Here is a 15968-nt window from a genome sequence, read left to right on the forward strand (position 1 = left end):
GGCTTCAAGACTGCAGAGCCTTTAACTCTTCCTTCTCCTGAGGTGGTAGGGAGGACAGTTGCACTCTATTTTTTTTTTATTGTAAAAGGAATTGTGTAAATGGACTACTTCAGCTAGAATATTCATGTTTACTATATTGCATGCTTGTTTCGTATGTATTTCCATAAATTCTATAGGACTATTGAAAATAGTTCTGGAACAGCAGTCAGCATATGAAGTCTGCCATCAAGAAATAAAAATAAATCATCTGAACTCTGTCACAACTTAACAGCTGTGAAAGATGAGATAAAAATCTAAAAGTGGTAAAAGTAACAGTATAAAGTATGCATTAATTGTACAAGCAAAAGAATGAACCATATCTTGGTTGAATATCATGAGTCAATATGAGACCAACATTTGAACTAAAGAAAGATATCTTTGAACGTCGTTTGTATATCACAACAGTAGGAGCAAACAAATGTGAAAAGTTTTATCGTGTGATCCTGAAGAAACTAGAATAGTGGTTTTGGGAATCCATTCTCTATCATGGTCCATGGAATGGCATGGAAGTGGGAGAAGATTTTGTAGTTGAGTTAAACCAGCATTTTCAATGAAGACAGATACTATTCTATTGTTATAAAGGGAGCTTTCATAAATAGTCATCTGCAGCAATGGATATCTGCTTATATTTTGCAAGAATAATCAGGGAGGTACTTAAAAAGACTAAACATTTTTATGTGGTTACAGCAGAAGTTATGGTCAGTTCTGTGATACCACAAAGCAGAGAGAATCACACTAGGCTTCAGTATTCTGAACATCGGAGGGCTTAAAATGCATGTCATTTACTGCAGCAGATGTCCGCTCCATTAAAAATTACTGAGATCTGGCATTTGTTCCTACCTTATGAATAAGACTACAAAATATGCTTCATCTGCTATTTCATAGATAATTAGTAACAAGGATTTTCTAGTCTTCTGTGTAGAAGTCCTAGTGAAGAAGATGATAAAACAAATTATTTTATTGGAATTTGTAAGTTTTTTGGTGTAATTTTGTGTGTTGGTTTTAGGCTGATTTAATGTCATTGAGTCATCTTTGCTCTGCATTTTAGTTTCAAGTCTTCTGTTTGCACCTGTGTGGAAATAGACTTGATTAAAAATTAATTGGTTTTTCTTGAAAACAGTAGAAGATTCTCTATTACTCCATTACTCTCTTAAGAAGATGGTTCTTCATTTTGTTTTTCATCTATGCTGTGTAACTACAGAAAGAAGGATTATGAAATCAAAAGCTTCTAAAAGAAAATGTTAAATGTACCTGTTGACTGGATATGGTGGACTTAAAATTGTGCTACAGTTTTCAAAGTGCACCTTCACATATTTCAGCTTTACAGTAAAAAAATAAGTCTTGAGTGATTCATGTGATATCTTGCTCAATATTATGCTGGCATTATTCATTTTTTTTGGAAAAATTAAAGTGTTAACTTTTTCTCCAAAATCTTAGTCGTCTACTAAGTATTTTTAAAGGTTTTAGGTGTTTTGACTCTCCGGGTAACTTCCAGCTTTGAAAGCGTCTTCATAGGTTTTCAGTGCAGGACCTGTTACTTTGGTTTTGAGGTGATTTCCACTGTTTTTTGTGAAACTTTTCCTAAATTACTGTAAGAAATAGAAACCTCCCAGAGGCTATATTAAATATCTTCCTTTAATGTTTCTACTCTATTCTGAAGTAAATGACTGCATTATTTAATTAATTTCATAACTAATTTCTGTGTAAACTGGCAAAATCAGCAAATGTAAAATGTTTTATGTGAGTACAGAAGTCTGGAATGGGCTTTCTTTAGTTCCTTGAACACTGAATTTGTGTAATATTTCTTCAATAAGAATCTTGGGGTGGGGGATGTTAGTGCATGGGGAAGACTTTGGAGAAGGGTTGGAGACTTCACAAAAAAGAGTAGAAATGGGAGCAGGACATACTAAATTTGAAAAACTGATGATGTCTCACATTAAAGCTAATTTGCACTTTTTAATATGTGGAAAAGTATTAGACACAAGAACTTGTACTGTACCTGTTGAATATGTGGAGTCCCTTTTTTTTTTCAGTCAACTGCTGTTTTCAACTTAAGTTTACTTAAAGTTTTACTGAAAAGAAATGTACAAAGACAGCCATTCAACTGAGGATTAATCACTATGGCAACCAAAATGTGGTGACTGAAAAGGGGGAGGATGTGTTCTCCCCTCAGCTTTCTGCCAGCTGTCATATTCAACCTCTGCGGCATGAATTCAGGCCAAAATACAGACTGTGACCAGCTCTAAGAAACTATATCTGTATTTTTATAAATTGGTACAAGAATTGCACTATTAAAGAAGACTTAATCCTCTGAATCGGGTGATAGACACTTGATGCTTTTGCCAGTGTTTGACAGAGAAATAATGGGATGCTTTGTAGTAGAACCTGGATTAACGGGAAACCCCTCTTTATGTTATTGCAGTGTGGTGTAAATGAGAGAACTAAGTGTGCTGTCAGCCTAGGAAAAAAACATGCCCTTTGTATCTCCAGTGCAGATTTAAGTGTGGTTGAGAATACTGTAAATACAAAAGTTGTGTTATTAAGAACTCCTCTATATCATGTTTGTATTACACTGACATCTTGTAGATTATTTAAACAAAAAGTTTCTATTAGTTACAGTAACTTAGATTGCAGTGTGTTTGTACAGCTTTCTGATTCAACAAGTTTAGATAGTTGTTTACAAAGAGTAGGCTTTAGGAGATAACATTCCATTATCTTTGCTTTTCTAGGATGAGGAATGCTGTTCAGTTTTAAAATAGTTGTTCCCAACTGAGTGGCCTGTAATGCTGCTTTGAATTTACAGTTTCAGTTTAAAAGAGAATTAACCATTTCAGTGTGGCTTTTGGTTTTTTGATGCAGTGAGTTAATAGATGGCATTCTGTAACACATATAGTTGAGTATTCATTATGGTGTGTGTGCATGGCTTTTGGTTTTGCTGCTATTTGATGGAGGGGTGAGAAGGTGAAAGAAGACAAGTGCAAGTCCACAGGCTTGTGCTGAAATAGAAAATTACCTTAGCTTTGAATTCTGAGACAGGCTGATTTATATTGATTTAAGGTCAGATTTTTTGGTGCAAGAAATTGAAATGGCAGAGAGGAGTTCCTTTTGATAGAGTCAACAAATTAAATAAAACTGCTCCCAATGAGAAATTATTACTCCATTACCTGATTGGGAAAGAAACAGAAGTGTGAAACAGAACACAATGCATCCTCAGTTGACTTCTAGTCTCTACTACCAAGGGAAAGATTAGAATTTATGGGATGTCCGTGGTCTCGGTTAAGATAGGTAGAAGAGCTACATATGACAACCAGAGGAAAATAACTTCATAGTATTCTGATAAAATCTCTTTACTTTTATCCATTATAGCTAAATACTGGTCTCTTGGTGTTGGCAGAATGTTTTGGAGGAGTAATTTGGACCCAGAATAAGGCTAACATTTTTCATAGCTTGAAGGATAGTTCTGCTTTTGGTCTCTTGTGATACAATATAATATTAGATACCTTTATATTCCAGAGCCAACATCTTGAGTAGCTTTGTTTAGTTCAGAAAGTTTAAGAATAAGTGTGATTGTGCTTAAGTATTCTAAAATTTTAAGGTAGATTAGCATTATTTTTTAAGGCAGTTGTGGTGCTGACCATTAGCTATGCAATTACCCATAATTTTCATTCTGCAATCCTATTTTGTTAGGACAATAGACAAATCCAGTCTGTGAGACTACTGTGCAGTAGTGTATCTTCTCTAAGTAGAAAATAAATTCTGGTTTATTTAAGAATCAGGTGAAAGAGATTCTCATTGTTTGGTGAGTTTTTTTCATTGTCTTGACCACGTGGATCTTATTTTTAGGGAAAGTACATGAAGTTCTATGTGGACACTATTATACTTTGGATTCCTTGGCATGCAGAATAATTTAGGAAGAAATTCTTGTTTGACATATGTATGTGCAGAAGAGGGATGGAAGCAACACCAAGAGTGAATAGTCACGTAGCAAACTTTTCAGGGTATTTATGTATGTCCTGACAAGTAGACGAAACATAGGTAAAATAAAACCAATATCTAAGAATAATATTTGTTCAAGAAAACCATATAGAAAAGCTATGTGAATTCATATTTATTATGGGTAAAGCTCCAGGAAGTGAGAGGAATTTGGCAAAAAAAAACCAAACAAAAAACTATAAAGAGAAAAGAGATTTAGAATTATAATTTGGGTAGATAAATTCACTGTAAATCAGTGAGTATCACCTGATAAAAATAAGTCATCTAAACCCCACTGCAACTCACAATATATCACAAAAGTCATGTATTTTCTCGGGTTTTGGGGCAATGGGAAAATACAACATAGAATATGGCATACGGGTTTGCTCTGTTCTTCCAAGCTGTGTTTTAAGAGGACAGTCATTCTGGATTCACTGTTTCATCCTTTTGTATGATTTAGTGATGGGAAAGCAGCTAAGAGATTTGAGAAGTCCATTCTTGTTTGTTTTAGAAATGAAAACAAACAATGAAGCTGTGCAATGGAAAATATCCTGGATATCTGGCAGCAGTGGTTTAATGCATACCTGAAAAGTATGTTAACACTGTCCCAACTGTGAGTGGAGAAGCAAGAGGAAGTTGTTGCCTGCTGAAAGTCAGTAGTTGGCAAGATATTTACCTAGTGATACTTTAGGTAGTCAGCCAGAAAAAGAGAGGGAGATGCTTACATGTAGTACAACTATGGCTGAGGAATAATTATGCAAGCATGTTTTCAACTTCAAGTTCAGGCTTTTGAAGGAAGTTCATTATCCTCTTGAGTATGGTGGCTTGAATGGCCACAAACATGAGAGATGTTAAAAAAACTTTGTATCTCTCAACCTCTTTCTCCTTTTTTCTGTACTCATCTTGGTCCTAGCGTCTGGTCACTTGCTCTCCCATGCATTTTCATCTTGCTGTACTTAAAAAGATTAACATTGTTCTCTTTTGCCTTGCTTGAAGTTCTGAAGAGTGAAAATGGAAATTCACAGACTTAAGGTGGCCAGTCATCTTAGTCTTGTTATACTTGCTTATAGGTGGATTAGCATTCATTGCTCCAGAGTGTAGAGCCACTTCTTTATCCCTGTTGTAGGAAGAACAGATACTGAAATTTTGTTCTGTCAAAGATAGATACAAATTTGTTTTGATAGGTGTATGCTACTTTTAAAACGGCTTTAACTGTTATGCAGGAGACAGATTATCACGCGCAGCTAACAGACCAAGAATTGTTGCAGATTCAAGATTGAATCTCTGAGAAATTACTGCTACATTGTGGCACTTAAATTCTTGCTTAATGCTTAGCTGCATGTCTTCACTCTTCTTAAAGAGTGCTATCCTTAAATGTGAACTGGCATGGGACGCTAAATGTGCAGGTGCTACTATTTTTGCTGACTAGAACTTGTATGTAATATTTAAGTTAAATGGAAACTCATTGGTGCCCAAAACTTGCTGTGTGATATCCTAGGTTTTCCAAATACTTTCCAAGCTATTTTCTGCACAGTTATGTAATAGTCCTTCTTTCTGGATTATATATGTGGAAAACCCATACAGAATAAGTGCAGTAAATAAACGAGGGATAGTATGATAAATCAACTGTAAAGTAAGAGGGAATGGGCACACTTCTACATCTTATTTTCCCTCATTTGCAACAGGCACGTCACAATTTCTTTTTACTGTGCTTTTGTTTACTTTCTTTGCATTTATTGGCATATTTTTTGTGATGTAACCTTTTCTCACATAACTTTTTTAATCCAAAAACATTGCCTTCTACTAAACAACCTGCATCTGTGGCCTTTTCTCTTGTATGTATGCCCTTGAGAACACGTTATTTATTTCTTTTGAACTTGGTGTGAAGATTTTTGTGACATCATAGAAGTGCACAAAGTTGAATAAAACCGTAAAAATTTTACATTCAGTAACTCAATAGAAATTTTTCAGTTTTGATACCGAAGGGATTATTTTGCAATACATAATCATGTGTTTGAAACTTTTAAGCATATTGACATTTTTAAGTGAGAGAAAAAACATTCTATTAGTTATTTAGGCATTGGATGGAATACTAATTCCAGGAGAGAGAATTTGTCACTCTTTGTGCAGTCTGAGGTTTTTGCTGGTTTTTCTTCTCACTGTGTTAAATTAGTTAATATTTTTCTTCAGTAGATATGTGTCTGAGTCATAGAGCAAAGCCAGACTTGAAGTTTGGCAAAATAGGTGCATGTTTTTCCAGGGAGGACAACATTCTTCTGAATAATCTTTCTTTATTTTGAATCACTCTTTCTAGTCCTGAGATACGCTTATGAACTTTCTCTGCCATCTTTTCCATTAAAGACTTGAAAGTGCTGTAGTTTAATCTTGTTCTCATTAAAATGTTCTTTCAAGAAGTTTCAGCAACATTTGTGCTTAATATATAGTCCTGTAGGTTAATGTGCACTTCCAAATGAACAGAACATTTCTTGCATTGAAGGGGTTTTGTGTCCTTTATTATTCCATTCTTTCAATTATAATATGTATTAGTTCATAGAGGTTCTGACATTCAATAGTATAAACAGGTTGTTAAATGTGTTAGTATCAATAGTGTAAGAACAAGGGTCAGAGGTTTCCTAGCTGAATCGAATTGTGTTACTTTCAGTCTTGCTTTGCAAGATAGCCTTATGCATACTTGATAATTCAGGTAAACAACATCAGTGCTGTAAAACCAACATGGGATTCCATGAAGGAGCGAACAATGGGATTGGTAGGGAAAATGCTTGAAGAACTCAAAATGGAAAGCTGTTGAAAGGAAATGTTTATCATGAAATAGATTTCAATCAGTGAATTACACAGCAAACATTAAAAGAGAATTGGAAACAAATTGGCCACGAGAGGGAGAAATTAATGAGAGTAATCCGTTAAGTCAAATTCAAAAGGAAGCAAAATAGTGTGGAATGTTGAGAGTCCTGGAGTACTAACTGAAGTTTTCACTTTAGGATAACACTAGTAGAAAGGTACAGGGAATATTTTCATCTGTATGTGTATAAAGCTTACTTTTTAAAGTCTCATCTATGTATAACTCACAGTAACAAACTTCAGATTTGACCTTTAATGAACATGGACGCATTTTTCTATGGACACATGGAATCCCTTTCTTGGCACTTAAACCATTGAGTGCTAAGAGTAGGCATAGTAGAGTTCACTGCAATGTTCCAGACGTAGCTTTTCTGATGATTTCTATGTCTCGTTTTACTAGAAAAATGATGAAAACCCACAAAACGGCACAGCAGAGGGGGACGTTATTAAGGGAGAGCAAGAAATGTTGGCAAACAGTGTGCAAAATCGCCTGTATGTTATGCATCCTGTGACCCAGAAAACCAAAAAAGTACACAGAGTAGGTTCAACTACCATCTTGGTTGGAAAGACACCCAAAGGAATCCGCAGGTAAGACTGTTTTGGTGAGATGAATATAAAATTCTGTGCTTGAAGCTATCTTCCTTCTGGGCAGTTGATTTTGTCTTTTTTTCAGCCACAGCCAATTGATGATTTCCTGTGGCAAGAGCAGAACTAATGGGAAAACTTCCACTCACACTATACAAAGAGTACCATAATTGATTAATAGAACTAATTGAACCTACAGTTCATTTTAACACGTTGATTCAATGCGTCATATGTTACATAGCGGTGCAGATGTCATCAGCACCAGTATTTGTGGTATGCGCATGACACAGTACTACAAACCAATGTTTAAACTGTATAGAAGCAAGAAATTTTACATTGTGAGCTTCCAGCTGCCTACTGTTTTTTCCCAGCTCTCATCACTTTCATTGAAAGACTCCAGTACATTGGACTTTGTGTTTATTTTTTTAACTCGGAGCTCAGTATTTTTTAATACTACTTCCAAACATGTTGCTTCCACCCTCATGTTTGGAAGTGTAGTAATTTTCGTGGCTCCTCATTTTCCCTTTTCCCCAAAACTATTGTTACTATTAATATTGTAATCATAGTTATCAATAATTTGTCAAGGTAAAAAATTTCACAGGTGATGAAGTAATTAGGGGCATTATTCTAAGGTCCTAAAACTGTATCTAGCAAAAGCTTAAGCACATTCATGCTTAAACGTTAAGCAGGTTGGTTGCAGTGGTATGTTGTAGTACATCTGGATCCACTGCACAGTGACTGAGGATGGTAATGTGCCTCAGTTTGGTGTGTTGTGATTGTGAAGCTGAGTGGGAAGCTGTCTACAGTCGCCACACACAAAGGGCGTAGCTGGAACCAGCCAGTCAAGCAGTCTTTGAGGGAAAACAGAGTTAAATCTCACGGCTTACTGGAGACCAAGTACAGGAAAGACATGTTTCATATGTGTTCTCTGACAAGGCAGCATAAACACACCTCGTCAGCCTACAGTTAGGTTGCCTGATCCCAAACTTGGGTAACTTGGTTAGGATGTTCTCCTTTGGTTAGAGCTTAGCCTCTTAGTAGAAACAAATATTCCATAGCTTGCTAGGTAAGACAGTTCCTGTCTTCTGTGAATGTTTATCCAGTTCTTGTTTAGCAAGTCTTTTAAAATGATCAACTACTTCATGGTTGTGAGGCTTTCTTTTCCAAAAAAACCCTCTTCTTTTGCAAAAAAACAATCTCGGCATGTGCACAATTTTGAAATCTGGCCCTTTGGAATGAAATTTTACATACACTGCAAGTCTGTAACTCTTTGGGTCATAAGCTGAAGAAATCACACTTGACTTTCTGGATTCAGAAGTCACTTCAGTTCCTGTAAGGTCATAATTCTTCTCTTTGCTAATAAAAGTGTCAATGCATTTTTCTTTCTTTATAATTACAGGAGACACTTTGAGGAAATGGCATCTTACTTCAATATGGGATCAGTGGAAAAACTAGCAGAATATGTTGTAAAAGCTACATCAGAAACAAGGCAGAAGATGTTGAAGGAATTCTATGTTTCCAAGCATCCAGAGTTGGATTCTTTCTTTTCAGTTGAAATACCAGCACAAGTTTCACACAATTGTGAAGAAAGCAAATTGGGCACAACGTGTTCCAGAAAAAGAAAGTCCATTAGAAGGTCTGAGTCTAGGTCTTCATTAGCTAAAGGAATACTTCTGAATGAAGCTACAGAAATGCAGAGCCGTAAAGGAGAAGTAGAGCAACTTCAAGATGACTACTACACGCAAGATATGTGTGTAGATGCAAAATATAAACTATCACCCACTGTTGCTACTCAACATATCAAAAAGAGAAACAGTCATGCATTCAAAGGTTTTATGGCGTCTGACTCATTAAGCAGTAAATCAGAAATAAGTGAGGCGCTGTCTGTAAAAAGTTGTGAAGGACTTCAGGACTCCAGGGAAACTAAACTGCCAAGAAAAAGATCCCTGTCTCCGTCAGAAAACAGGGAAAGAAAAGCTCAGACTTGTAAGAAAAAGTCTTTTGAGGACTTACTTGGAGATACCTCTATTCTCAATGACCTCTTCAAAAATGATGGAAATGGGCCTACAGAGTCTCGAAGGAAGTTTCCTTCAGGGCAGGTAGAAAAATCAAAGGAGAGACCAAAAGACTTCTGGGACATGCTGAATGAGCAGAATGAGGAGAGCCTCAGAAAGCTCACTGATGTAGCGGTCATAGAGAAGCTATGTGAAAGAGCAACTCATCCACCACTGACAGAGGAGAAAGAAGTGTGTGAAAGTTCTCTTTGGAAAGAAAACAAGAATTTTCTATGGAAAAAATATAGTCCAGATGATTCAGATGAACCATCCACTGCTACATCTTGTAATGTACTGAAATGGGAGTTTACCAAGTGATTTGCGCTAGAATTAATTATTTAAAATATGCAGAATTTTAACAGCGAAACATGTTGCCTCCATGAAATTAAAGGCAAAGTGATTAATTCATGTTTATAATCACATTTTACAGATGTCACTATATATGTATTTACGTATGTAATATATAGTATGCATGTGCGTATATAGTACATATGTACTATGTATTATTTTAAACTGTGATATATTAATTGTAAATTAAACTTTTTAAAGTGTTCTGAGAACAATTTGCTTTTTTGTGTCCTGACAGTGTTTCTGGACTCAGTAGCAGTGCTAGGTGATTTTTCCACTTTACTGATATTTGGACACACTCCATCGCAGCAGAATCAAATGATATTAAAAGGATTTGACAATGATACTCCACATATTTTCTGAGCTAGTGGGACACAGGAACGTCATGAGACAGTCTTTTTGATCAATAACCTCTGGATTTTTTTTATCTTCTGTGATTTTGTTCAGTCTTTCTTTGAAGTTGTAGAGCTTCTAATTATCTATAGGATCCTATTGCAGTGAATTTTTCAGCTTGGTTAATGTGAAAAAAATCATCAATTTGTTTGTTCACTTTTTTCCATGCAGGATCTACTGTGCATTGTTAGGTGTCCAATTTCATCTTTCATAACACTTTAATCATGACTTTAATGTCATGTCTTTGAGATGTGGTTTGGATAAAACTTCAGTGTTATTTTTTTGTAGAAGGAAAGAAGAATAGGAATAGTCTTTTAAAACATATACACTATATATACACACACACACACTCTTTCCCAGTGAGTTTCAGGAAGAATCTATAGCCATTCAGTAATTCAGACTTACTGTTGTCTCCATTTATTTCATACATTTGAGACTCTGACAGGGAAAAGACAAGTGTGTTATATACTGGGAAAACTTTTCTTGCTTGGCTTAATAAATAAAACAAGTTTTATTTTCTAATTGTATTCTGAAAAACTTTAAAACCACATTGTTGTATTACATATGCACTTAGAAAATATGCAGTTGCATGTACAGATTGCTATTTTTAACTTAGTTATTTGAAATATGATATTTTAGTATGAGCAATATTGTGGGCATTTGTATGGCCAAATTTTTTTTTAAACTCAGGCACTGGTACTCTTAGAAGTAGTGAGGTAAGTTTTTTAGGAATTTAACTATGAACATTCTTTTATTGACAGTGAATATAACCTACGAGTATTGCAGCTTGAATTCAGTTTGTGCTAATAGAAGGTTTGTCAGTCATATTATGCTCATACAATTGTAATTTTTGCTTTGCTACACAAGTTTTCTCCAATACTTTGTTCATTTCTGCAGCAGGAGTAACCTGTGAGAGTGTCTTGGGGACACTTCGCCAAGTGCGTTGCTTACTGCATTTGATCAGGCTGGACCACTGGGCTGAGTCCAATGGCATGAGGTTTAACAAGGCCAAATGCCGGGTCCTGCACTTGGGGCACAACAACCATGTGCAGTGCTACAGACTAGGGGAAGTCTGGCTAGAAAGCTGCCTGGAGGAGAGGGACCTGGGGGTGTTGGTTGACAGTGACTGAACATGAGGCAGCAGTGTGCCCAGGTGGCCAAGAAGGCCAATGGCATCTTGGCTTGTATCAGAAACGGTGTGACCAGCAGGTCCAGGGAGGTTATTCTCCCTCTGTACTCGGCACTGGTGAGACTGCTCCTCGAATCCTGTGTTCAGTTCTGGGCCCCTCACCACAAGAAGGATGTTGAGGCTCTGGAGCAAGTCCAGAGAAGAGCAACAAAGCTGGTGAGGGGGCTGGAGAACAGTTCTAACGAGGAGCGGCTGAGAGCGCTGGGGTTGTTTAGCCTGGAGAAGAGGAGGCTGAAGGGAGACCTCATTGCTCTCTATAACTGCCTGAAAGGAGGTTGTAGAGAGGAGGGTGCTGGCCTCTTCTCCCAAGTGACGGGGGACAGGACAAGAGGGAATGGCCTCAAGCTCTGCCAGGGGAGATTTAGGCTGGACATTAGGAAAAAATTTTTCACAGAAAGGGTCATTGGGCACTGGAACAGGCTGCCCAGGGAGGTGGTTGAGTCAGCTTCCCTGGAGCTGTTTAAGGCACAGGTGGACGAGGTGCTGAGGGGCGTGGTTTAGTGTTTGATAGGAATGTTTGGACTCAATGATCCAGTGGGTCTCTTCCAACCTGGTTATTCTATGATTCTATGAAATACACAAACTAGACACAGCCGTTAGCTACCCAAGAGCATTTTAAGAACTATAGGATCATGGAATGGTTTGGGCTGGAAGGGACTTTCAACTACCATCTCATACAATTCTCATGCCATAGGCAGGGACATTGTGCACTAGACTGGGTTGCTCAAAGCCATGGGCAACCTGACTGAACATTTCCTAGGGCGGGGCATACACAATTTCTCTATGAAGCCTGTTCCTCTATCTCACCACTTTTTAATCACTGTAAAGTTTTTTTTTCTTCATGCCCAATCTAAACCCTGTTCAGTCTTCAAGTATTGAAAGGCCACAATAAGATCTCCCTGGAGCCTTCTCTTCTTCAGGCTGAACCACCCCAACTCTTTTCAGTCCATTTTTATGGCCTTACTCTGGACCTGCTATAACAGAATCATAGAATTGTTGGGGTTGGAAGTGACCTTAAAGATCATCTAGTTCCAACCCTCCTGCCATGGGCAGGGACATCCCACTACGTCAGGCTGCGCATCCAACATGGCCTTGAACACCTCCAGAGATAGGGCATCCACAACTTCCCTGGGCAACCTGTTTCAGTGTCCCACCACTCTCGTGGTGAAGATATTTTTCCTTTATATCAAGCTTAAAATCTGTCCTCCTCCAGTTTCTACCTGTTCCCCCTCACCACAAGCCTTTATGAATAGTCCCTCTCAGCTTTCTTATAGGCTCCACTGGAAGGTAACTATCAGATGTCCTCAGAGCCTTCTCTCCAGGCTGAAAAACCCCAGCTCTCATCCTGTCCTTGTATGGAAGATGCTCCAGCCCTCTGATCCTCTTTGTGGCTCTCCTCTGGACCCATTCCAACAGCTCTGTATCTTTCTTACTTTATGGATTCCAGAACTGGACACAGTACTCCAGATGAGGTCTCACAAGAGAGGAATAGAGGGGCAGAATTGACTCCCTCGACCCGCTGGCCATGATTCTTTTGATGCAGCCCAGAATGTGGTTGGCCTGGGTTGCAAGCTCACATTGCCAGCTCATGTTGAGCTTCTCATCAACCAGCACCCACAAGTCCTTCTCTGCAGGGCAGCTCTCAATCACATCATCCCCCATCGTGTACTGAAAATAGGCATTGCCCCAGTCCAGGTGTAGGACCTTGCACTTGGCCTTGCTGAACCTCATGAGGTTCTCACAGCCGCACTTCTCCAGCCTGTCCAGGTCCCTCTGGAGTACATCCTGTCCTTCCTATATGGTGACTGCACCACTCAGCTTGCACTTATGCAGCCATTGCCCCTGCTGCCCTCTGTTTCCAGTGCAAGCTGGTGGCACTTCATGCAGCCTGAGACCTGGACAGCTACGTGCTTTCCTCAGAACTCAGTCTGGACTGACACGTCCCTTCTGTCGGGTGCAGAGGATGCAGCCTTTCACCAGGTGGACACCATGGCTGGGCTCCCTCTCACCAACCGAGCTTACCTCTTGAGCACTGGAACTGCACCTTCCCTGCACATCATGCCTTTGCAAACTGATCTGGGAAACTGTTCGAGCCTGCCTCTCTGACGAGCCCACCCCTGTTTGCCCACTCACAGGCGCGCTCCTGTTCACGGCACTCCCTGGAGACCTTTTAAATCTCCCGCAGCCACTTCCAGGACCAACCCCCACATGCATCAGCCACCACATACGAGCCTGGGCTTCCAGCAGTCCAGACCCACCCACTGGGCTCCCTCCAGGATTCCTGGGCTTTCCCTGTTCTGTGAAGCTCCCCTCCACCTCGATCTAGTGTCCAGCTGCAGTACTTACCATGCCTGCTGCCGAACCACATCGATCACAGATTCACTAGGTTGGAAAAGACCCACTGGATCATCGAGTCCAACCGTTCCTATCAAACACTAAACCATGCCCCTCAGCACCTCGCCCACCTGTGCCTTAAACACCTCCAGGGAAGGTGAATCAACCACCTCCCTGGGCAGCCTGTTCCAGGGCCCAATGACCTTTTCCATGAAAATTTTTTTCCTAATGTCCAGCCTGAACCTCCCCTGGCAGAGCTTGAGGCCATTCCCGCTTGTCCTGTTAACCCGTGTCTGTCTCATACTGCGCAGCCCAGAGCTGTGAATGCAATTTTCCCGGTGGGATCTCAAGCAGAGTGGAGTAGAGAGGGAGAATTGCTATCTGAAATTGCCTCCTGTAGCAATTGGTCAGAATTATGAAGGTTTAGCCTATTCCTCAGTTTCCAGTCATATCGTTCTCTCAAGCCATTCCATTATCTCATCTGTGCAGACAACCAATAATTCAAGGAATTAATGGCCTTAGCACAGTGGGTGTGCACATCATGCATCCCTTCACAACTGAAAGCACAGAGAGTCTGTTCCTGATGATATCCTACTGCTTAACTCCTTTACCCTTTAAGCCTGTTTTCAGGTAGGCAGCAGGAGGCAGTTGTGAATATATTCCTGGTAGTGTTCTGGTTTTGTGAGCAGGAATTAATCTTGTGGCACATGATGGGCCTTAAAGGAAGTATGGCTTTCAGGACAAACATTTGTTATGTGGGGCTTTTTAAACATCAGATTTGCACAACAATTTACTAGTTCTTATGTAGGCTTGCAGATCCAAGCTTTCAGAATAAAGATGTGTAAAAATGGGATTGGACCATAACTCTTCATTCTGATGCGTGTATCAAATGCATGTGTTCTCAAGTAGAATGATAGATAATAATGTTTTCTTACCCAGTCATGAATAAACTACAGACTGTACCCTGTTCAACTACTTCCCCTACACAACATATTCTTTCTTCCTCTTAACGATAACACAGAACATGACCTCAGGGTTCCTTTAGCATTTTAAATGCAAAACATAGATAAATCTGTACATCTCTGAGAACATAATAAATACATTCCAAGATGTACTTGGGGCAGGAAGGGGTGAGGAGAAGTTCCTGGATCTAATTTTTCTTCAGATATTTAATACACTCTCAGCATTTCAAAAAGGAAGGATTCACCTTGTCAGCCTTTGAGTATATGCAGTATAGTATATACATAATAAGGAATTTCTCTATACGACAAGTTATCAGCTTACCTTACTCCTGCTGACTGTAATAAAAGCTTGAAATTTAAACCGTTCTTCACAGGTTGGAGAAGGGGTTATAAGATAAGCCATGTCATGTCCCATATGCCAAATAGTCTATCACATCTCTCAATGCTGTGGGATCACATGAAGAATTACCTTATCAAAATACATAACCAAAAGAGGCCAGGGCTTCATGTTATGCTGGAAACCTTAACCCTAATCTCTGATTTTTTTAAGCTTTGAAATCATAAATATAATGCTGTGTTAGTATAGGGTTTTGCATTGAGTATACTATATAAATTGTTTTATGTGAAGGGTAAATATTATGAAATTTTAAAAGCTTGGACACTGAAGCTGCTCAGCAGCAGTCTGTGAACGCTGGTGGTTTTTGTGGTCTGGAAGACTGCCCATTGAAAAATAAGCTTAAATTTGATCTGGAGCTGCTTCTACTTTAGGTCATGGGAAGCTGTTGCAGGCTTGCTCTGTCTCTGTGTTAACCATTATGCGCTTATTGTAAGTGGAAGCCATCTAATCTTAATTGGGAAATCTGACTTAACTACCTGAAACAAGGAACTCAGTCTTAAACATGCATGATAAAGCAATAAGAGGCTTGGTCTTTGCAGGCAGCTACCATAAGTAAGATAAATGTGTTCCCTGTTTGTCTCACCGTGATTCCTGTGGTTACCATTGTATTATGCCCAACGATATTTAAGATACAAACTGAAATATAAGAGTAGTCAGTTGGAGCAGCTGTTTAAAAAACATCTCCACCAAGAGGTAAATAAACTGTTGGTTATTGGTACATTTGAAGGAAGTCAGTGTAAGGCAGGGAATATGTAGACCCTTCTTGTCAATGTTAATAAGTAGTGCATAAATTAAGGTCTCGTACTGGTGGCATCGTTATTGATTTTCTGCTGTTT

At 38.8% G+C, this 15968-nt stretch overlaps 1 protein-coding gene across 1 annotated transcript in view; it reads left to right on the plus strand.

The window, feature by feature from the left end:
• The window catches only part of ERCC6L2 (ERCC excision repair 6 like 2), a 57439-nt gene extending 47457 nt beyond the window's left edge, over positions 1–9982 (plus strand). The window contains exons 18-19 of the mRNA XM_069881155.1: positions 7271–7458; positions 8855–9982. Of these exons, the coding sequence (XP_069737256.1) occupies positions 7271–7458; positions 8855–9827 (1161 nt within the window). The 3' untranslated portion in view covers positions 9828–9982. The remainder of the gene's footprint in view (positions 1–7270; positions 7459–8854) is intronic.
• Positions 9983–15968: the final 5986 nt, after the last annotated feature.

This window comes from Phaenicophaeus curvirostris, chromosome Z (assembly GCF_032191515.1).
Source record: "Phaenicophaeus curvirostris isolate KB17595 chromosome Z, BPBGC_Pcur_1.0, whole genome shotgun sequence".
Taxonomy (NCBI): domain Eukaryota; kingdom Metazoa; phylum Chordata; class Aves; order Cuculiformes; family Cuculidae; genus Phaenicophaeus; species Phaenicophaeus curvirostris.